This window comes from Schistocerca nitens, chromosome 1 (assembly GCF_023898315.1).
Source record: "Schistocerca nitens isolate TAMUIC-IGC-003100 chromosome 1, iqSchNite1.1, whole genome shotgun sequence".
NCBI lineage: Eukaryota > Metazoa > Arthropoda > Insecta > Orthoptera > Acrididae > Schistocerca > Schistocerca nitens.
The window spans coordinates 542,014,761-542,038,461 of NC_064614.1; the positions used below are offsets into that span (position 1 = coordinate 542,014,761).

At 42.3% G+C, this 23,701-nt stretch overlaps 1 protein-coding gene across 3 annotated transcripts in view; it reads right to left on the reverse strand.

Annotated features, from left to right (window-relative positions):
- LOC126254070 (germinal-center associated nuclear protein) overlaps positions 1-23,701 on the reverse strand; it is a 301,140-nt gene that overhangs the window by 198,422 nt on the left and 79,017 nt on the right. For 2 of the 3 annotated variants that reach the window (XM_049955281.1, XM_049955280.1), the window contains exons 8-11: positions 22,432-22,657; positions 12,956-13,159; positions 8,509-8,736; positions 3,966-4,024 (exon numbers count right to left, since the gene is read on the reverse strand). In XM_049955281.1, coding sequence (XP_049811238.1) covers positions 3,966-4,024; positions 8,509-8,736; positions 12,956-13,159; positions 22,432-22,657 — 717 coding nt within the window. The remainder of the gene's footprint in view (positions 1-3,965; positions 4,025-8,508; positions 8,737-12,955; positions 13,160-22,431; positions 22,658-23,701) is intronic. The other variant, XM_049955282.1, reaches the window with a different exon arrangement.

Consider the following 23,701-nt stretch of genomic DNA (forward strand, 5'->3'; position numbering starts at 1 on the left):
CAGAATTAGTGAAACTGAAAAGCTCAAATTTCTTGTTGTTCAGATAGATAGTAAACTGTCGTGGAAAGCCCATGTTCAGGATCTTGTTCAAAGACTTAATGCTGCCATTTTTACTATTCGAATCATATCTGAAGTGAGTGATAGTTCGACACGAAAATTAGTATACTTTGCTTATTTTCATTCGCTTATGTCATATGGTACTATATATTGCGTGGTAATTCTTCCCATTCTAAAAGGATGTTTTTGACTCAGAAACGGGCAGTTCGGGCAATAAGTGGTGTACGTTCATGAGCATCTTGTCGACCCGTGTTCGCTAGTCTGGGTATTTTGACATTACATTCTTTACTATCATTTCTTGTTAACAATGTTAGCTTATTTCCAACAATAAGCAGCTTTCACTCTGTTAATACTCAGCAGAAATCAAACCTGCATTTGGATCAGACTTCCTTAACTCTTGTGCAGAAAGGTGTGTGGTATACTGCTGCATCCGTTTTCAATAAGCTACCACTAGAATTCAATTGTTGATTGCGTTTACTTAAACTTATGGCTTGGCTTTTTTCAAGTTCATAAACATTTTATTTTTATTTGTTATTACTTTCATGTTGTAATTTCATGTACTGACACATTCCATGACCTTGGAGATTTGCTCCTCAATTTGGCCCTATGGAACTTGACATGTAAATAAAATAAAATAAAATAATAATAATAATAATTCCCTTGACAGACTGCTGAACATGTCTACAACAATTATGTGAAATATCTTTGATTAAAAACAAAAATGAAATTCAATTGCAAAAGATGAGTAACAGTTATTCTTATCTACAAAATAAACAGCACTGATAAAGTCATGTTAGAGAGTAGATGTATGGTGTTATATGAGAGTTAAGATGGCTAGGGTAACCAACATGGTTAAAAGGAAATGATATAACATTACTAGAAGAAGTACGACATATTGCCATTATCAGACTGGAGACACACCAAAATTCCAGCAGCAGTGAAAAGATAATTAAAATATTCCTCTTCCTGTTTTTCATAGGTTGTGACAATAATTTCTAACCACTGGTTTGGCATTTAGAGAGCTTAGTTGAGGCTTGCCAGGATCTATGATACAAACAATATTTGCTGCCATGTACTCGAAAGGAATAGGACCCAACACATTTCATGATGTTTTATCTCAAAGCTACGACCATATAATTATAACAAGAATTTTGTGCAAGGAAGATCTCATGAAGATGCCTTGTATGTAGAACAATCGCTCATGTCTACCATTCATTGGACATCACTGGGGAGAGCATCTGCAACAAGCATGCCAATATGTTGGCCCAACTGCACATACATTGAAGGTGAGCTTGGATTTAAATTGGAAAGAGAAAGCAGATTTTGATTTTTGAAAAGCAAGGGTCCATTCTCATCCATCAAACATTCATAACATAGATGATCAGAACTCCACATTTTTCTCTGTGGGACTGTGAAAGAGCAGGCCTATAGACATGATATCCTAAATACATATTTATTCATTTCCTTTTGTTAGTGTTGTATATGGTGATTTCTTCCTACATGATGATAACACTCAAGCACAACATCTTATCTAGAGGACAAATATCTTCATTATCTAAGCAGTTCAGCAGTGCTTGACTTCTATAGTTTTCTATCTGTGTCAAAATAAGTGATTCAGGTTTTCCAAAGATTACAATTTGAGCAACAGGTTTTGGAGCAGTTGTCATTTTGACAATATTCTACACGGCCATGGCGAAGCACGCACTTTCTTTCCCATTCATTCTCAACACTGACTATCATATAATCATCTAAAATGACACATGACAATTGTCAGGTCAGGAATACAACCTGCATTTCCTTCTTTTGACAAGTAGTCACATTAACCAATAGTTAGTTTGTTTGTTAGTTGCATGTTTCATAGATCATACTCCCAATAAATGTTGTGATGTGGAATGCGTCAACTGAACAAACATAGAACATCTACATTAGGCGCAGGTGGCAGGGGTTGGAAAATGGCTCACTTGCAGGAAGTCTGGCACCCAGACTGTAGCCTGTTCCATAGCTATGCACTGGCTGAATACACACAGGCTCCAGGGTGACCGCCAGCTGCCCTCTAGTTCCGCTTCGAACAACAAAACTTGCTGTTGCTGCTACCCATCAGACAGTGCCATCACACACCTTTGATGGAATTATCAGCCGGTGTACATCCATTAGCTGCTCTTGTGCCTGAACCTGCATCTCAATGGCTCACATGCTCACAGCCTCGTGGTACCGAGCTGCTGATCATTCACTCCCGTCGAATCACCACTTTTGACGACTGCAGACTTCATTATAGTGGGCACATCGTCACGTTGGTCTTTCAGTAGTACTCAACTGTGGACTTTAATCCTCTGCAGATATACTGAGCTTAGTTCAAAGTTAGTAGACAAAGAGTTGTTATAGCAATGTGTGAATTCAATCATACCAGTCACACCATTCAGCAAAAGATATAACAGTGGCCACGAGAATAATGGTTTTGGTCACAGCACTCTTCCCTCATCCGCCAGTGGCCAGAAGCGACGAAGCTAACTATCCCACGTGTGACACACATATTTCCTGTGGATTGTCAGTACAGTACCTGTTCAAGTTGACTCACTGCAGTGCCAACTTTTGATTTCACCCATCACCTGCCTGCTGCCTTGCTTCATGTAGAGTCCAACACTGCCATGCCATCGCATTTTGCTCTGACCATGGAATCACAACAGATGCTATTACCGAGGGTGGTGACACCCAGATAGGACAAGGACAATGAGGCTGCTTTATCACATGTGTTTTAGCTTTTCCAGATGTGTCTTCCCTCATTTTTGCCTTGTTCCTGAGTGTATTCTCTTCCTTGATGTTGACAGTCTGCAAGGTTTTCAGTGGTTCCTTGGTGTATTTCTCATATTTCTGTGTATGTTCAAGTCCCATTTCACTGCAGTATATTCTTTTGTGTGATTGAATGTTTTACGATTACCATGTCTGTCTGGTTGCTGAAGTCATAATTGTCTCTGGGCCTTTCATTTTGGGCTCAGGCAATTCCGGACCTGTTGCAGAACATCTCTCTGCTCACTCAGGTTCTACAGACTTTCCCACAGTGTTTGAGTGGGTGTGATTAACAGCAGTGTTTGGACTGTCCACCCAAGAGTTTTATATGTGCCAAGCTCAGCCACCTACCATCAAGCTTGTTTGCAATGTTGTTGTGCTGTCTGGCACACCGTTTATTGTTCACACACTTCTCTGACAGAAGTCACTCTGGTGTCAACACAGCCCTTGAATATTCTCTCATCCTCTACCCTGTCACGGCTGTCCTGTCCTCTCCAGCCCTGTCGACCCTGATGCCTGCTCTCTCAACAGCCCTGTGGAATCCTGCTACCTCACACGCAAGATAATGTATGGCAACCATTGCAAGGATGGCACGAAAAGCAGACTAGCACAGGCAAAGTGGGCATTCCTGGCCAAAATAAGTCTACTAGTATCAAACACAAGTCTTAATTTGAAGAGAAATTTCTGAGACTATATGGTTGGAGCACAGCATTGCATGGTAGAAACTATTGAATATGGGAAGACTGGAAAAGTAGAGAACTGATGCATTTGAAATGTGGTGTTACAGGAGGATGTTGAAAATCAGGTGGACTTAAAAGGTAAGAAACGAGGTGGTTATCCGCAAATCAGCAAAGAATGGAAAACGTAGAAAATACTGACAAGAAGAAAGGACACGATGATAGGACATGTGTTAAGACATCAGTGAATAACTTCCATGTTGGTATATGGAGTTGTAAAGGGTAAAAACTGTATGAGAATGATAGCAATTGAAATATAGCCGACAAATAGTTGAAGATTTAAGTTGTAAATGCTAAATCAAAGTGAACCACAAAAATTGTATGTGGATATAGTAAACTGGTCGTTTTTCCAGTTTTACTTATCCATAACTATGTATAGACACCTACCTGATTATTGGTTTGTCAAGCACTTTGTTGAATAATTCTGTCTTCTGATGGTATGCAATCTGCAAATGAAAATTAATTATACAAACATTATTTTAAAACAAATATTTATATTATTATCTGGCTACCTTCAACCAGACTTATAATGTGCGACATGTAGGTACAGATTTAAAATTATAAAATTAAATCCCCATTTCATTTCATTCCTTAGTAAATTTGTAATAAGGTACTCAATATATACAACATTCCAATAATAATAATAATAATAATAATAATAATAATAGTATAACAACAACAGTAATAATATTTATTCAACAATGAATAATCAATACAATCCTTAGAATAATATAGTTTTTGGACATCACACAGATTGCGAACTGTAAACTTTCAAGGCCGGAAATACGACAATTATTAAAATTTTCTGGGCTGTTATTCTATGATCAGATGAATTTCACAGTTTGTATTCAATACGAAATTCAACTGACCACAAAGTAATAGCCTGGAAGATTTTAATAAGTGTCATTACACAGACTACACTTGTGAACCTGTCAGTGAAGAATATCAAGGTTTACAATCTATAAACTAAAGTTTTGAGTTAAACAAAAAATTTTATATTTTAATACATTTTACATTTGTTAGTATATAAGAAACAGTGCTTCTATTTACAGACATTCTTTCAAGCATTGACTGTCTCATCTTATGACTGGATGCACAAAAATGGTTCAAATGGCTCTGAGCATTACAGGACTTAACATCTGAGGTCATCAGACCCCTAGAACTTAGAAGTACTTAAACCTAACTAACCTAAGGACATCACACACATCCATGCCCGAGGCAGGATTCGAACCTCCGACCGTAGCGGTCAAGCGGTTCCAGACTGAAGCGCCTAGAACCTCTCGGCCACAACAGCCGGCCTGGATGCACAGTTTATGAAATTGCCATTTAACAGTGTTGTTTCTCCCTTCATCCTAAAATTTCATGCAATTACTGATCTTATAGTCAGAGTCACTTTATCATATACTGAGCACTTATAAATAGCTATGAGTCACTGCTGTAATGATTTTCATATAGACTACAAAGATTCCTTACATATCACAGCACACTAACCAACAATATGATTTTTTAAACCATCTTGGGTTGTTCTAACTTATGCACAGACTTCATGTGTTAGCTTATTCTACAGGAAAAAGACTATCACTGTCACATCAGATGAACATGTAGGCAATAATGCCTTCATGTCCTCCTAGTGAGCAAGAAAGAGCTGGTCAAGTGCTTTCCTAGCAACAAGGTAATAGTGAGCCAATTCCTCTAAGAGAGCAGGTTGCACTTTGGCAACAAACTGCATGTTTGTGTTAAGATTTATGCAATGAGGCAAGGTGCAATTACATAGTCTTCAACAATCCCACAACAAACACTGACTCTCCACTGCCACCAGAGTTGAATCGGCAGCCCAATAATGCACATTTCTTACACTCAGATGTCCATGATTTGGTTCCTACATTAGTAAAGAGAATTCTTTGGAAAAGTACCTATTGTCCTGACGTCACACTCAAACTGAAAGACAGAATTACACATATTTTCTACAATCTCACTGGTTAATCTGCTGGTAAAAAATGATACAAAATGGATAGAAGCTGTTTGCATGCAAAATGCAAATATTACTGGACTGACTTACTCAAAGGGCATTTGCAGTTTTTCCAATGCTACCTCATAGATCAAAGATACCAACCATTTCCTAGATCATCTGAAATCCGTGCCCATCCTACTCCCACCACACACCTTGATTGTCACCATTGATGCCACCTCCCTGTATACCAACATCCCCCACATACATGGTCAGTCTGCTGCTGAACATTTTGTCAGCAGAACCCACCTGATTCCAAACCTATGACATCCTTCCTACTCACTTTAATCAACTTTTTACTTACCAACAACTACTTCCCCTTTGAGGGGCAGACATACAAACAGATCAGGGATACGACCATAGGAACCATGATGGCTCCTTCCTATGCCAACCTTTCCATGGGTGGCTTGGAAGGGGCTTTCCTGGGATCCATAACTCTTCAGCCCCTGGTTTGGTTTAGATACATTGAGGACTCATGGTTATGCTGAACTGTTAAAATTCCTGGAATCTCTAAATGCCTTCTACCGAGTTAAATTTCACATGGTACTATTCCAAATCCCATGCCACTTTCCTTAATGCTGATCTCGTCCTCACAGAAGGCCAGCTACACACTTCCGTCCTACCAACAAACAACAGTACTTACATTTTGACAGTTGCCGTTCTTGCCATATCAAATTTTCCCTCCCATACAGCCTTGGCGTTCAAGGCAAACATATTTGTTCAGACGCAAACACTTTACAGTAATACACCACCATTCTCACGTTAATTTCTTCCGTCTCAGCATTTCTTCACAGTAACTACTCTCTTCTTAACTCCGTTTTAGTTTTCTACATCTTTCTTTGTCTTACTCATCTAATTTTCACTGTCCCCCTCCCACCTCTGTTACGCACAATGCACATAGCTTTTAACTCTCATGCCTGGATAATATTTAAGTAGTAATCTCTGTCTTGCATATTACCCTGTCTTCCACCTCTAAGCTCTCAGGTTTTCAAATCTTGTCTAATGCAGTCCCCAACAATCAGTCTTTCCTTCTCATTCCACGCGGTGAGTCTCCCCTGACCTGTGGTATTGGGTGACTTTTCAAAAATCTACCCCTTTTCCTAGACCTCTCCAGTCATTCTCCTTCACCCCTCTTCCTTTCTCTTCAATCCTTCTGCCTGAAGAAGAAACCACCAGCTCTGAAAACTTGCCTATTTATAATCTTCTTTTATGTACGTATTCTGCCACTACTTGGTGTATAGATTTTTTATCTATCCAATTCAATTATTTTGTCAGAAATTCATTATTTTTGTTGTTACAATATTATTTTAAACTACACAGGAAATACACATGATTTAACAACCACAAAGCACAACAAATAACATATGCAGCTCAGCCTGATGACACATTATGGCAACTGTTTACTCTCTCCCTCTGTAGCTGCATTTCAAGATGATCATGTGTGGAAGGGTCACATGCAGATGAATCGTCATCAGAACGAGTCACACGGACCATCGGTTGCACAGCAGGCCATACAGTCAAATCACCAATGTGCGAGGCCTAATGGGAAGTGGGTGATAAATGAAGAACACAGCTCAGCCCTGCAGGCACACAACGCAACCAAATCGCCAGTGTCTAAGGAGTCTTTCTCCACATCTGGATATTAGTACTTTTGCTCTCAAATCGAACACCAATTTTTCGAGCTATTCAAGCATTTCTCTTCACTTGCATAGCACCAAAATTCCCCCCCCCCCCCCCCCAAAGGATAATCCAGGATGGAATGTAACAATATTAGAGAAGGAAAGTTGCTACTCACCGTACAGCGGAGATTCTGAGCTGCAATAGGCACCCCCCCCCCCCCCAAAAAAAAGATGAAATCTACATCCCACTGCTAGCATTGTGTGTTCCCTTCCATTGTGGTACTACTTTGTAATTGGAGGAAGATTTAAGATTGGGGCCAATATCTGAGATTTACTTTTTGTTATAATCTCATGTCAAAAGTTTAGATATGGCCCGTATTAGTGCAAAAATGTAGTACCTCAATACACACAACTCCACTGTCCTTTTCAAGTTTCTTTTGCATCCTCCATAAACAAGTACAATATTTTTCTCTTGGTTTGTTATGTACACTGCCCCAGACCCCTTAGTACACAGCTATCAATACATGCAAACCACATACACAGAAACTAATTTACAATTTCTCTGCACCCCCTTCACACCGGTATAATGGTTGTTCAACACATTGTTTCCCTGTAATCCAATGTGATGGATATTTTTAAGAAATAACAAAGATCAGCATTTGGTTTGATACTGAAAACAAGTAAGGCCTAAGTTCTAAATAATGTAATGCCTCTGGAATTACTTGTTGGAGTTTGGATAGTGAAATGTGGTTTAATTTATATCACTGAGATCTACAATACTAGCAGCAGAAATTAGTATAGTTCCCTTTGAAAATTAAAGGTAGATTTCAACATCTCTGCAATTAATATAATTGCGATAAGTTCTAATACCTCGTATGGTTCTGGAAATATTTGAAACGGACAGCGGAATCATCCTTACCATGCCTTTCTCCCAAACTGTAATATAAATTTTAATGGGTTCTGGACATATGTGAAGTGAACAAATGAATGCATATTTCCCAAAACGTAATATAAATTGTGACAAATATACACACAGTTCTGTTCATGATTATGAAATAAAATATTCCTGTAACAATGGCAAAAGCAGGTAGAACAATTAATTTTAAAATTGTTTGTGCGTGTGTGTGCGTGTGTGTGAGTGTGTGTGTGTGTGTGTGTGAGAGAGAGAGAGAGAGAGAGAGAGAGAGAGAGAGAGAGAGAGAGAGAGAGAGGAGTTTGTCAGTTAATAAGCTCTGGCCTCTTCCACTGTGTTAAGCGTACTTTATTAATTTATTTTTGAAATTTAGCTAGCATAATTTCTTACCTCATGTTTTTCAGCTGACTGTATTGGAACTTCAGGCACAATCTCATCTGTTCCACTTTCTGCATCATCCTGGCGACTAATTTCTTTCAGAATGTCTTCATGCAAATGCAATGCTTGATCTGTTGCATCATAAGCGTCTAGCATCAAAATACCATTACTGTCAAAACTGTTGTGAGGTGTGTGGCTTTTGTAATAGTCATTACTAGGTGCAGGGCCTCCACAAATTACCTAATAAAAAACTTTTTGGAATCAGACATATAGCTTAAAAGAAAGACTAAATATTCATTAACAATAATGGGATAAATGTAAAATAGCACCATGTTGTAATTTTGATTTCAAAAAGAAGTAAACATTTTCATTTCAAACAACTACAATGTTCTAAAAATTGCATCTGTTCACATTTTCACACCCATCTCATTATTTCCTTTCCTTTAATGTTGTTCATGCCTAATATGATATTCTGTGCGGGCAGCCACAATTTGGAGTTGTTTATTAGTAACATTATATTGCAAAACTTTCTTTTCCTTTGTTCATGGGACTGTTCTCCAGACTCAGGCTCTGGAAACGGCGTATGCTGATGGCTAAAGCATAGTCCCCACAGTCGGACACCGCTGGTGAGGCATACCAGCACGCATCGCCTACAGTAAGCCAACCAACAGAGAGCATAAGAAGATGTCACGTTGAGTCTCTGGAGGCTACAAGCAGAGTGTGGTTTCCAGACTACTGACTCTCTTTCTGCCCTCAGCCTCCAGTCCTGCAACTTGCATACTTTACTTGCTCCCCCATGACTTTGTTAGAATGTCCCATCTAAGCCATTGGCAGTTTGACTGCCTTATCTACATGCACCCTCTGTATTCTGTACCATGAATTACATGTTCTATATTTAGCAAATCTTCCTGTTCTTATTTGAAAATATCCTACTGGATGCCCACTCCTAAGTCCTTCCCTGCCCATCTAAATAGTTCTTTACCATTCACAACAAAAAGTAATACAATAATCCATCAAGGTTACTGGTAACATACTCTTCATTCTTCTGCATAGTAATAGTAAAGCATATTAAATGTATAAATATTGTTTATTGCATTAGTTTCTGCATAATAACTATAGTTAAAATAAAAAGTGGTACTAAAATTCAGTTCATAATAATTAAACAATGGTAAATCCAGGATGGAATGTAACAATATTACGAAAAGTATAGTTGCTACTCACCATATAGTGGAGATGCTCAGTTGCAGAAAGACACAACAAAAAGACTGTCGGAAAGTTAGCTTTCAGCCAACAAGGCCTTTTGTTGGAAATAGACAACACAACACCACACACACACACACACACACACACACACACACACACACACACAAGTGCACACGAGCACAAATGCAACTCCCACACACGACCACAGTCTCTCCCAGCAGGAACCAGACTGCAAGCAGTAGTGCATTATGGGAGAGACAACTGGGAGGGGGTAAAGAGGAGGCTGGGGCAGGGAGGATGAGGGACAGCAGGGACGGTAAAGAGCTATTGGGAGCATGCAGGGATGAGGTGGAGAGTAGCGCAGCTGATGCAGTCAGGAGGTCAGACAAAAGGCGGGGGAAAGGTGGGGGGGATGATAGCGAAAAGGGAGAGAAGTTAAAAGACTGGGTGTGTTGGTGAAATAGAGGGCTGCGTAGTGCTGGAATAGGAACAGGGAAGGGGCTAGATGGGTAACAGACCTGTAATAGACCTAGATGCAAGACCTGTCCTATACATGTTCCCACCACCACCTACTCCAGCCTGGTTACAAAGAATACCTATCCCATCAAAGGCAGAGTGAAACTAATAATGTGATCTACAAGCTAAGCTGCAACCACTATGCTGCATTCTATGTTGGCATGACAACCAACACGTTGTATGTCCACGTGAATGGCCATTGACAAATTGTGGCCAAGAAACAACTGGACCACCCTGTTGCTGAGCACGCCGCCCAGCACGACGTTCTTCATTTCAATGATTGCTTCACAGCCTGTGCCACCTGGATGCTTCCTACCAACACCAGCTTTTCTGAATTGCACAGGTGGGAACTTTCTCTGCAATATATCCTAAGTTTCTGTAACCGTCCTGGCTTGAACCTTCATTAGTCATTGTCCTTAACCATCTAGCCCCTTCCCTTTTCTTATTCCAGCACTACACAGTCTTTTTGCTTCTCTCCTTTTCCACTACGACCCCCCCCCCCCCCCCGCCCTCTGTCTAACCTCCCGACTGCATCAGTTACCCTACTCTCCACCTTGTCCCTGCATGCTCCCAGCAGCACTTTACCATGCCCCATCCCCTGCTATCCCTCCCCCTCCACACCGATAGATAACTTTCTGACAGTCTTTTTGTTTGCTTTTCTGCAATTCAGCATCTCTGCTATATGGTCAGTAGCAACTATCCTTTTTATAATATAGTTTACAATAATTAATAATAGCTATGAGTAATAATTAATAATAGTTATGAGTAATAATTATTTTATGCCACCAGGAAATTAATTTAAAATTACAATGATTTATAAGATGGATATTTATCTTGAGAAAGGGGAAGAGAGAAGGAGAAAGAAAGAGAGGGGTGGGAGGTGGGGGGGGGGGGGGGGGAGAAGGAACATGTTAATTCATTACTATTTAATATAAAACATACATCTTGGTACACAAGAATGGCTTAATCCCTACACACAGGAAAGGTATCATAAAATTAACTCTTTGGCTACCCTCCTTGATAATCTGTGGCCACCACAGGATTCCCAATGTCTCAAATTCTAATACAATATGGTGATTATCTATCTGGTGAACAGATCCAGAACACACCATAGCTTTGCTTGAGGAATGTAAAGTTAATCACTTGCCTTTGTTATTTATTTTCTAGTATTCTGGTCGAAGTTGTTTTGGATACATGCCGTACTGCTATCCACCTGAAGTTTACATTCGAATACACAACTGTACTCCTCGGATTTTTGAAATCACTCAAATTTACTTATGAGAATGTTACCATTTGTTCAACAGATAGCAGAATGCATGTTGCATCTCTACAATTCAATCACATTTAGCAAACTACATTACTTAAAATGTGAGTTCCCAACGGACACTGAATAGAAACACTGCAATCTTGCTTGGAAGAGTCTGTAGATATATCAAATCCCTGAATATTTATCTGTTCAGTAAGGTTTGAATAGGAGCCACATTTGCAATTAATCAAAGATAAAAGTTCAATTATCTCTGTATTTGATTAAATCAGACAAATCATTGAATGTACACAAACAAATACTAAAAATTCTTTAATGTAAATAAAAGAAAAGAACAGAAATAATAAAGTATAGTGCAGGTGGAAATTACCACTTCAGTTGCAAGAGTCTTTTTATTCTTCAATGATTAAACCATGGCCAGTTTTGGGCTCTTACAAGCCCACTATCAGGTGTGATAACTTTGTGCTGTGACCCCAAGTGCCGTGATGGGTAAGTACGGGACTTGTGTACCACCTGCGAGTGCAAAGCTCCATGTCCTGCACTCGCACATGATAAACCACGTTCTATACTAGCTGAGCCAGTATTTTCAACCTCTACTATAATGCTCAGTTGCGGTGTTCCTCCAGCAAGACTGCTTGTAATAAAAAAAGGCATATAGTGATACAAAGGTCTGGGCAAGATGGTGGAAAACCGGTATTGAACACCAGAAATTGTGAAGAAGAAATAATGAAGGATTTTAAGGATAAATTCATATTACTTGCAAGTAACGAAGGAACAACTAACAAGTGACACTGCATTGTTAAGAGAAAAGTAAGATAAGGAGGAATTAATCTAATACATGGAAAGACTACTATAACTGAGAAATCAGGATGGACACATACAAAATAATTGCAATATTAATCACATTACATTAAAAATATAACAAAATATAGAAAGCAGCAATGATGACATTTAGTCCACTCGTATTAAACATGAGAACAATGTAATGCAATATAAGAACTATACATTTAAAGGAACAGGAATTATAAAAACACAAACATATGCATGGCTACACAGTGCCAGTATTGCAGCCTGATTGCACATTAAGATAGTTTCCCAGCAAGAAAAACAGACTGTAAATAGAAGACAGGCAAAAATGTAGTTTTAGACAACTCGGTAAACTAGAAGGAAGGACTACGCACTGCAAAGAATAACAGCATATAAATCAATGAAGAACAAACTATACAGACAAAATAGAAAAAGTACTCACATTCAGGGTCATAAAATTAAAAACAAATAACAACATTGGAGAAAAGTGTGCAGATACTGTCAACATATAGAACTCAAGAGTGTGGAAAGCGTTAAATAAGATGACATGGTATGACAAAAAATTCTAAAATTAGTTACATTAGTTCTAAGTATACCTAGATAAAGTCAAAACAAGAAATACAACATTGTGTTCTTTTACATTTGTTTGACATCAAAAGTATACCCTACCTCTGCTACAGAACAGTCTTTCTTGGTGGCAACAAGTGTAACAGACCGTTTCAATTGAGGGGGAGGCTGTGTTCTGTTAATACTGTTTTTCCCAGTTAAAATTATGTCTTGTCCCTCCACTTTTAGCCCATAGGGTCCACAAAAATCAACAGTCTCTTCATCATCATCAAATGCAAGAATCTTGGTGAGTGCAGACACTGAAAACTAAAGATATGTATAAATAGCTTAGTGCTGGTGCATATTTTTTAATAGTTTATGATCCTGCATCACAGTTAAAGAAAATTAAATTTATGGAAATAAAGCACGGCAATAAAAAAAATATGTTATGGTATAATCAAAATAAATAAAAAAAAATAAAGTTTCCTGGTTGGACGCAAACTGATCGCAACCTATGGAAGTGATTTGATAAAAGCAGTTATTAACCCACATGTATCTGTGACATAAAACTTGAGCTATAGTTTGCTAAATTTACCTTCGCCCATTTTTTCTTCTGTGATTCATTTCATAAAAGCATTAACATTTGTAATGGACAACTGAAAAAACTGAAGAATGAAGGATAATAGAGCTCTTACATTGTAAGTGCTCTGCTGATCACCAGCAGTTTAGTGAGAACTTGTTGTCACATCTGCCATCGTAAAGTCCAGGCAACCATCTTTCTTTTTCCTTTTTTCCTACCACTGTGACTTGATGAACAAAGTCAAAGTAACTGCACTTGACGGGTCATCCTATATATAGAAATGAGGGCACACCCAAAACTACACAGTAAAGGTGACTGCAAAATAAAAGGCTGCTTTAACAGCAATGACAACCATGGGTGCAGTTTGTTATCATTCAGTCAATTACGTTTGTGCTTGTATCGGCTAACTTCTTGTCTTAATTTAGAAAGAAAGCTGAAACTTCCAGAAAAAATAAGAAAGAAAAAACTGATTATTTCTGTTGTTTTGGTCTTCAGCCTGATGCACCTCTCCATGCCAGTCTATCTTCTGTGAGCCTCATCATTTCTGCATAACTACAGCAAGTACATCCATTTCCATCTTCTTACTATGCAAGCCTTGGTCTCCCTGTACAATTTTTACCAACCTTACATCCTTCCACTGCCAAACTGATGATTCCTAGATGCCTCAGGACGTGTTCTATCAACCAATCCCTTTTTTAAACAAGCTGTCAAATATATCTTATTCAGAAACATATTTTTTGCTGTTGCCAGTGTGCATTTTATATCCTCTCTACTTCAGACAATGTGAGCAATTTCCCTGCCCCACAGCAAAACTCGGTGTAGTAACACGGTTCACGTTTTACGTTGCACTTCAGAGTAGACCGGGAACTGTCTCATAGGCATGCCCGATGTGAACTGACTGGGCACGGCCCGTGCTGCCTGAGTTGTTGTTGTTGTTGTTGTTCTGCTGGCAGAGGTTGCGGCCGAATTCTCGCGTGCCCTCTGGTGGACGGGACTCTATTTGTGGCAACTACCGTCCGTGACGCGCCGTGCCGATGTGCGCCTCTTTCTGGTGGCTACTGCACTCCTCCTCCTTCGGGGGGTGAAGCTACTGTGATCCACTGCATCGGTAGGCGGAGCGTCATGCAGGAGTGATGACCTCCACGTCCTTCGGAAGGCTGGAGTCGGGGGGATCTGCCAACCCTTGAGCCGGAACCTTCGAATACGGCTGGAAGTGACCCACACTAAGAGGCCCCCGTCGTCCCACCACCGGAACCCGGGACAGAACGGGAGACAGGCCGTCGAACTCTGGATCCTGGTCCACCCCGGGAGGGGCAAGACCCAGTGGCGGGGACGATGGGGAAGGGCGACCACAGGTGAACAAGCCTGCTGAGAAACCGGGCCTGCGAGGGGGGCCAGCTCTCGCTGGGGCATCACTAACGATGGCGATGCCGGTGCTGGAGCTACTGGAGGCTGCCAAGGCTGAGAGCCATCGCAGTGTGGCGGAATCACAGGGGGGAGGGGTGGTAGCGTCCCCTGAGAAACCAACACAGGTGCCGGCAATGGGGAAGCCGGTACCTGCGGGGTCGGAGGGTGGGTGCCCAAATGTGGACGTAGCTTATTTTGGTGACGACGTACCTCCCGGTCCCCCGTCTGCAAGGTATACAGCCGGCGGCCATTTCGGCGCAGGACCACCGCTGGTATCCAACGTGGATTGCGACCAAACCCACGTGCCCAGACCGACATACCCGGTGGAAAGCCGGGTACTCCGTTTTGCGAAGACTGGCGAGGACCGGGCCGAAGGAGGTGCAGCAGAGTCGTAGGTTGGCACCCGTGGAGGAGCTCTGCGGGGCTGCGTTCTCCCATAGGTGTGGTCCGGTATGCCGTCAGGAAAAACGTCAATGCCTCCTCCGCAGGAAATTCGCGCACATACTTTTTCACCTGTGTCTTAAATGTGCGCACCATGCGCTCGGCTTCCCCATTCGATTGTGGATGAAAGGGGGGAGAGCAAACGTGCCGAATACCGAAGCGCCTACAAAAATCCTGGAAGGTCTGCGACATAAACTGAGGTCCATTGTCCGAGACCAGGGTGACTAGCAGACCTTCCACAGAAAAGATTTTTGCTAGTGCCTGGATTACAACCTCTGAAGTGGTTGAGGAGCAGCGAACCACATATGGAAATCGGAAATAAGCATCAATGACAATGAGCCAAAAGCCATTGAGAAACGGGCCCGCAAAATCGATGTGAACACGTTCCCACGCCTAGGTTGCAGGTGGCCATGAAGAGAACACTGACCTGGGAGATGCCTGTTGGCTCGCACACTGGGAACAGGCGGCCACCAAGTGCTCAATTTCTCTGTCAATACCGGGCCAGTACACATGTCTGCGAGCCAAGGTTTTAGTACAGGAAACACCCCAGTGCCCCTCATGTAATAACGTGAGGGCTTCCCTTCGCAAACTTGCAGGAACAACCACGCGAGGAGCTGTATCATCGGTAGCCAGAAGGAGAACTCCTTCCGCGACGGAGAGGCAGTCTCGTAGAACAAAATAATTACGAAGAGGATCCGAGGCCCGGCCTGGAGGTCGGGATGACCACCCCTGCTGAATGAGGCGAACTACTTGCCGGAGAACCGGGTCAGCTGCCGTTTCCCTGGCGACTCTAGAACTAGTAATCGGGAAGCCATCAACCGCTTGGCGGGACGCCACATCCAAATGAAAACACATAATCTCCTCTCGATCGAACTTAGGATCCGGGCCCACTGGAAGATGGGAAAGAGCGTCTGCGTTGGCATGCTGTCCTGTAGGGCAAAAATGAATGTCATAATGGTACTTAGAGAGGAACAAGGCCCAGCGCTGTAGTCTGTGGGCCGCCCTATCCGGAATCTGAGAGACGGGGCCAAATAACGATATTAACGGCTTATGGTCAGTGATTAACTGAAACTTCGTGCCATACAAGAAAAGGTGAAACTTGGCAACAGCGCAGAAAATGGCCAAAGCTTCTTTTTCCACCTGGGAGTAATGGGCCTGTGCGGGACTAAGAGTTTTAGACACAAACGCCAGTGGCTGCTCGGAACCATCTGCATTGCGATGGGCCAGGACCGCCCCCACCCCATACTGCGAAGCATCTGTAGCCAGGACCAACAGCTTATGGGGGTCAAAAGTAGCCAAACACGGCGCTGACGCGAGGAGGCCTTTCAACGAGGTGAACGCTCAGTCGCATGCAGGTGACCAATCAAAAGGAACACCCTTGCGCAGAAGGCAGTACAGGGGGCGGGCGATGGTGGAAGCCATGGGAATGAACCGGTGGTAATAGGCAATCTTGCCTAAAAAAGCTTGTAACTCCTTCAGCGACGCGGGCCGCGGAAGGTCGACGATACCTTGGACCAAACTTCCTAGCGGCTGGATGCCGTGCCGAGAGATAGTGTAGCCCACGTACTCAATGGACAGTTGGAAGAAGTTTGATTTACGCAGGTTGCAACGCAAGCCCACGGACCTGAATTTGAGAAAGAGGGTGTGAAGGTTGTGCAAGTGTTCCTTCGTGCTGCGGCCCGTGACAATTATGTCGTCCAGGTAATTAAAACAATGATGGATTGTCGACGTGACGTGCTCAAGATAACGCCGGAATATCGCCAGGGCACTAGATATTCCGAAGGCCAACCGCTCGTATTGGTAAAGGCCAAACGGGGTGTTGACAACCGCCAGCCATTTGGAGTCCTCATCAAGAGGTATCTGATGATAAGCCTCCAAATGATCGATTTTCGAAAAATATTGGCCTCCCGCTACGGCAGAGAACAATTCATCAGCACGAGGCAAAGGATAGGTGTCCACCACCAATTGGGAATTAATGGTGGCCTTGAAATCGCCACAAAGACGTCGTTTTCCCGAGGGTTTCCTGACAATAACGAGGGACAAGCCCACTCACTAGAAGAAATGGGAAGAACGACTCCTAGGGCTGTCAGCCGGTCTAGCTCTTCTTTTACATGAGGGCGGAGAGCCAAGGGGATCTGCCTCGCACGTAGAAAACGCAGGCGAGCCGACGCCTTCAACGTTAAGGGAGCTTCAAAGTCTGAAACACGCCCCAGGAGCCTCCTCAAAGATATCCAGAAAGTCAGAGATCAAAGATTCTAATGATTGATAGGGAACGTCTTCGGAGACCAACTGTATGGTGAAACTTCCTGGCAGATTAAAACTGTGTGCCCGACCGAGACTCGAACTCAGGACCTTTGCCTTTCGCGGGCAAGTGCTCTACCATCTGAGCTACCGAAGCACGACTCACACCCGGCACTCACAGCTTTACTTCTGCCAGTATCTAGTCTCCTACCTTCCAAACTTTACAGAAGCTCCCCTGCGAATCTGCGAGGAAGTTTCATATCAGCGCACACTCCGCTGCAGAGTGAAAATCTCATTCTGGAAACATCCCCCAGGCTGTGGCTAAGCCATGTCTCCGCTATATCCTTTCTTTCAGGAGTGCTAGTTCTCCAGGTTCACAGGAGAGCTTCTGTAAAGTTTGGAAGGTAGGAGACGAGATACTGGCAGAAGTAAAGCTGTGAGTACCGGGCGTGAGTCGTGCTTCGGTAGCTCAGATGGTAGAGCACTTGCCCGCGAAAGGCAAAGGTCCCGAGTTCGAGTCTCGGTCGGGCACACAGTTTTAATCTGCCAGGAAGTTTCATATCAGCGCACACTCCGCTGCAGAGTGAAAATCTCATTCAAACTGTATGGTGTCAGTGATAGAAAACCCGAAAGCTTGAAAGGCATCCAAGCCAAAAAGGTTAGCGCAGCTCGCATCACTGACAACAATAAAAGTAATAGGCAGAGTGACTGATTTGTAAGTCACGTTGGTAGTGAATTGACCCAGTAGGGGAATGAACTGTTTACCATAACCGCGTAGACGCCGGTAAACTGGCGCCAACAGGGGCGACCCAAGGTCGGAGTAAGTTTGTGCATTCAACAAAGAAACTGCCGCGCCCATAGCTACTTGCAGCTGTAATCGGCACTACCGAACCGACACCTCGATAAAGAGTTTGTGGGCCGATGCGTCGGGAGCCTGGCCCGATGAAACTTCCTGAATGTCAACGTCCATGTCCTCTGTAACTGCTTCCTTCTTTTTATTACATCTGCGACAAACGGCCCAACGCTGGGGGCACTCCGACCGATCGTGATGTATATAGCACGACGCACAGGACGGTAACAGGGGCCGGCGGCCAGAACTCTGTTTACGCGCCGTGCGGGAGCGGCCGTAACAGCCGGATTGTACCGCTCGCACGTCGTCCACCACGGATGCAGTGGACGCAGCCGCGCCGCCCTGAACCGCCGCGACGTCGCATCACGCTTCCAACTGTTGGCCGGCGGCGTGAGAGACTTCATACGATTGAGCAATGGACAGGACTGCCTCGAGGGAAGGGTCTTCTAACTGCAGGGCCCGTTGCCGGACCTCCCTATCAGGGGCCGAACGAACAATGACGTCGCGCACCATAACGTGGGCATACGACTCTCGCGACTGCTCCGTGACAAAATGACACTTGCGACTAAGACCGTGCAGGGTAGCGGGCCACGCTCAGTAAGACTGATGGGGCTGCTTCTTGCATTGATAGAACTCGACCCTAGCCGCCACAACATGCGTGCAGCTGCGATAATATGAAGACAGTAATGAGCACAATGCGTCAAAAGACAAGGACGAGAATTCCTGCAATGGCGCTAGCTGCCGCAAAACTTTATACAGCGAGGGAGATATCCAAGACAAGAAAAGAGCACGTCATACCTCCGCATCGGCAACATGAAACGCCTGGAAATGCTGCCGACGGCGATGTTCATACGCGTCCCAATCCTCCGCCGTCTCGTCATATTGGGGAAAGGGAGGAGGGAACGGCGCTGGAGCAGACGGCGTGGAGAGCAACGCCGGAAGCACTTGTTTCATGGTGGCCATGAGCTCCGTCTGCTGCTCAACCAAAACTCGCACTAAATCCTCCATGCCGTGGATAAGCTGCGAAACCGGAACAACGATGCAACACGCGAAAGAACGACCTTACTCATCACCAATTGTGTAGCAACACGGTTCACATTTTACATCACACTTCAGAGTAGACCGGGAACTGTCTCATAGGCATGCCCGATGTGAACTGACTGGGCACAGCCCATGCTGCCTGAGTTGTTGTTCCGCTGGCAGAGGTCGCGGCCGAATTCTCGCGTGCCCTCTGGTGGACGGGACTCTATTTGCGGCAACTACCGTCCGTGACGCGCCGTGCCAATGTGCGCCTCCCGTGATCTTTCTTGTGGCTACTGCACTCTGCAACTCCTTTTCGTGTCTTTTTTGTTTTCATTTGAAGAAAACTGGTGGTGAATCATACCAATTACTTCGAGAAGCTTATGGTGAACATGCTCCATCACAAGATACATGTGACCGATGGTTTTGGCATTTCAAAAATAGTGGCTTCGATGGTGCAGACAAGAAACGTGGAAAACCACCAAAAAAATACAAAACTGTGGAATTGGAAGCACTGTTGAACAAAGATGATTCATGGACACAAAAAACTTACTGAGCAATTGAGTGTCAGTCAGCAAGCTGTTTGCAATCGCCTACGAGAGATGGGAAAGATTCAGAAGAGCAGTAGAGGGGTAACAAATGAGTTGAGAATGACAGGCAAAAGTGAAACACGCGAGATTTTGCTCGCTCGGCTTTTGCATTATATAGTTACAGGGGATGAAAAGTGGATTTCTTTTGAGAATCTCGAGAGTAAAAAATCATGGGTAGACCCCGGCACACGATCCACACCCACTACAAGACTGTTTCGCTTTGGCAGAAAGATGATGCTCTGTGTTTAATGAGGCCATATGGGTGTGGTCTATTACGACCTGTTAAAACTCGAGGAAACTGTTAATATGAAGTGTTACCAACAGCAATTGACCAATTGGAACTATTCGCTGCTTGAAAAAAGGTCACAATACCAAAAGACGCAACATAACGTCATTTGTCTTCATGACAATGCTCTTTCATGAGCGGCAAAACCAGTTCATGACTTGTTGGAAGCACTCGGCTAGGAAGTTCTACCTCATACAGCTTACTCATCAGACTTGGCTCCTTGTGATTACCACTTGTTTGCATCGATAGTCATGCACTTGCTGAGCACCACTTTGTTTCATAGGACGATGTGAAAAAAAAAAAAAAAAAAAACAGATCAACGAATGGTCGCAGCAAAAGGGGAAAATTGTTATTGGCATGGTATTCACAAATTGCCCAAAGGAAGGGAAAAATGTATAACAAACAATGGAGCACACTTTGAATACAGCACTATTTATCATTCTTGTGAAATCAATTCTTTTTTAGATAAAAAATACACATTTCATACTTGTACATGTGTTAGGTCATTTTCTTGCATGGATTGTACATTTTCTCTTACTTGGCTTGCTGTTTCTTTTACATTACTGCTGCTCACTTAGACATTTGAGAACACAACTTATCACTGCATTAGGTGAAGCAATAATACAGGCTGGCAATTGTACGACAACAATGGAACGGCACAAGATAATATTATCTGTGGTTGGTGCACTTTATGCATTGGTGCACCTGCCCGAGGGTCAAGAAATATATTTTTTATTTCTTGATGGTGACTAATTTCGGATACCTATGTCCATTTTCAAACCACCAATATTATAAGTGTGGCAATACAGGCAAAAGCCCATGTCCAAAAATCACCCCTTTAGTGATGATCAAAGCCACACTATGGCCAACTCAACAGTAAACAGAACACACAGGCCAGACAGAGGATGGAAAACTCCAGGGTCTTTCCTATGTGGTTGGCAATAGTGTTGCTTTGATTGTCACTGCAGTGGGATTTTTGCACATGGGCTTTTGCCTGCATTGCCACACTTACAATATGGATGGTTTGAAAATGTACATAGGTGTCCAAAACTAGTCACCATCAAGAAATAAAAAGAGATACTTCTTAATGCAACTTACAACGAAGCTAAAACCATTTATTTCAAACAGTTATTGTTCATTAATATGCAGAAGATACAATGGTGCCCCCGATTGTCTGCGGCAGCAAGGCATGCATCAACACTAGTACGCAGCCCACATATCTCCTGCTGTGATGACAGGGGTGGCACAAGGCCACAGAGGTAATGGTATGGCACTGGGTGTCGTATATGCTATCATTGGTAGCAGGCAGCCATGTGTGCAGTGTGTGAAGTGGCAATGGTTCACATTGCCATCTCTGGGCTGGAATTTGCACACAGGAAGAGAACAAGGGCAGCTGAGACGGTGCATGCTCATGACAGTGGATGAGTGGCTGCACATTCTCAGACAGGAACCAGACACCTCCAGGGTGGAAGGTGGTTTTATAGACCACATACAACTTTTCATCACTTTAAGAAATGAAACCCAGCAAAAAACGTGTTTTGAAAAGATCTTTGATGTGCGGCAACATGAACACTTCATATTTTTGTATTACGAAAGTGTAAATACAAAGTCCATCAAATACAGCATGGTAGCATCCACAGCACTGGCTGCACAGTGCACTTTTTATGTCAGCCATTCATAGCTTTCATAATGTATCTTGCCTGTAATGATATGAGATATTCAGGGCATAGGACACATGATGTAGTCAGCCAATAGTGTCAGTGTTAAGTAGGGTGAATACAAAAATAGGAAAAGTTAATGGTTTAAATTAATATACATACAGTATAGATACAAGAAAAGCTAAGCTCTCACATGTAATATTGGCCATTAAAAATTTTTTGCTGTGGGTTTTTCTCCTTGTATAATTTTTCAACGGGTGGCTGCAACATTAGTGTAAAATTCTCTGTCAGTTGTTCCAATTTATACTTGCTAAACAATTAGATGCTGTTAAGTACATCATATCATAGAAAGGCAACAGTGCAAACTCTTAAAATACATGTTCATTTTGCAATTACGACCAATAACATAATGACAAACTTCTATGAGGTGTGTAACCAAATTCCTTAGATATACATAGACAGTCAAATACAATGATGGCTGCAAAATTCTGTGACATATATTTTAACAAAAATGATGGCTGTTTACCTGTGCTTTTGTGCTTCCAAATGAATAGCTTTGGCATATTGTAAAAAGTGCTTGGACTCTTACTTGAGTGAAATATCTATGCAGAATACAAGCATTAAGGTATGTTGTCTCTTTCACTAGTTTGAAAAATTTTACATAGTTATTGGTAGAAAGGGCCCCATAAATTGACAACGCAAATTTTATTGGATCTGCAGCTTGGATATCCAAGTTCAACTTTAGCTCTTCACTGTAATGAAGCAGAAATCCAACAATTAGTTATAAATGAAGAAAATTTACTTGTTATTATATCATCACAACTGCATGATCTGAACTCACCAACTGAGAGTAAGAAGGTGTATCAGATTAATGAAAGTAGTAACCAACTTTTATTACTTGCACAACATGATAACATATGATGGCAGAAGGGCAGATGATATAAAATTCTGACTAATATAAATTAGTGTTTGAAAGTCTTTGCTGTAAGTGTCTGGATACTAGCCTTATATGAGAGCAAAATATTGGTGACAAGCAGCACAGGCAAAAAAAAAAAAAAAAAAACAAGCTTTTGAAATTGGGTGCTTTAGATGAAAATTGAAGATTACAAGAGCAATGGAGGGATAACGAGTCCAATAGGGGAGAAAAGAAGAGATAAGTTGATAGGGCACATCATGAAGAATCAAGGAATAGTTAATTTAGTGTAGTCAGTTTAGTAATGGAAAGAAGTGGGGGGGGGGGGGGGGGATTGTAGTTGGAGGACGACAAGGCTTAAATACAGCAACCAAATTTAAATGGTTGTAGACAATATCATCATCTCCAAGTTAAGGTGGGCAAGTAAACAATATACACTATAACCACTTTTCAGTAGTAGTGGTTCGTTTTTTAGAAATTCTTACAATTACATAGTTTACTTTTATAAAAAAATAATCATGTACTCAACGAAGATGAAAAATGTGTGTGTGTGTGTGAGAGAGAGAGAGAGAGAGAGAGAGAGAGAGAGAGAGAGAGAGAGAGATATGGAAACTGCTAAACTTGAGCTAGACTCAAATAATTCTTTCACTGGTGTCACATAATGAGTACCACTTGCATAATAAATAGTGTGAAGTGAAGATGATGATGATGATGATGATGATGATAATATACAGATCACAATGAAAGGATTCAGGTATATTTAGTCACGATAAATGGCTGCAATGTGGCACTGTAATAAGCAGTAATGGCGAGGCTGCAGATTATTGTATAACAACTGATTTAATGTAAACATACAGCACAGTATAATGTGGGTGGGTTGATT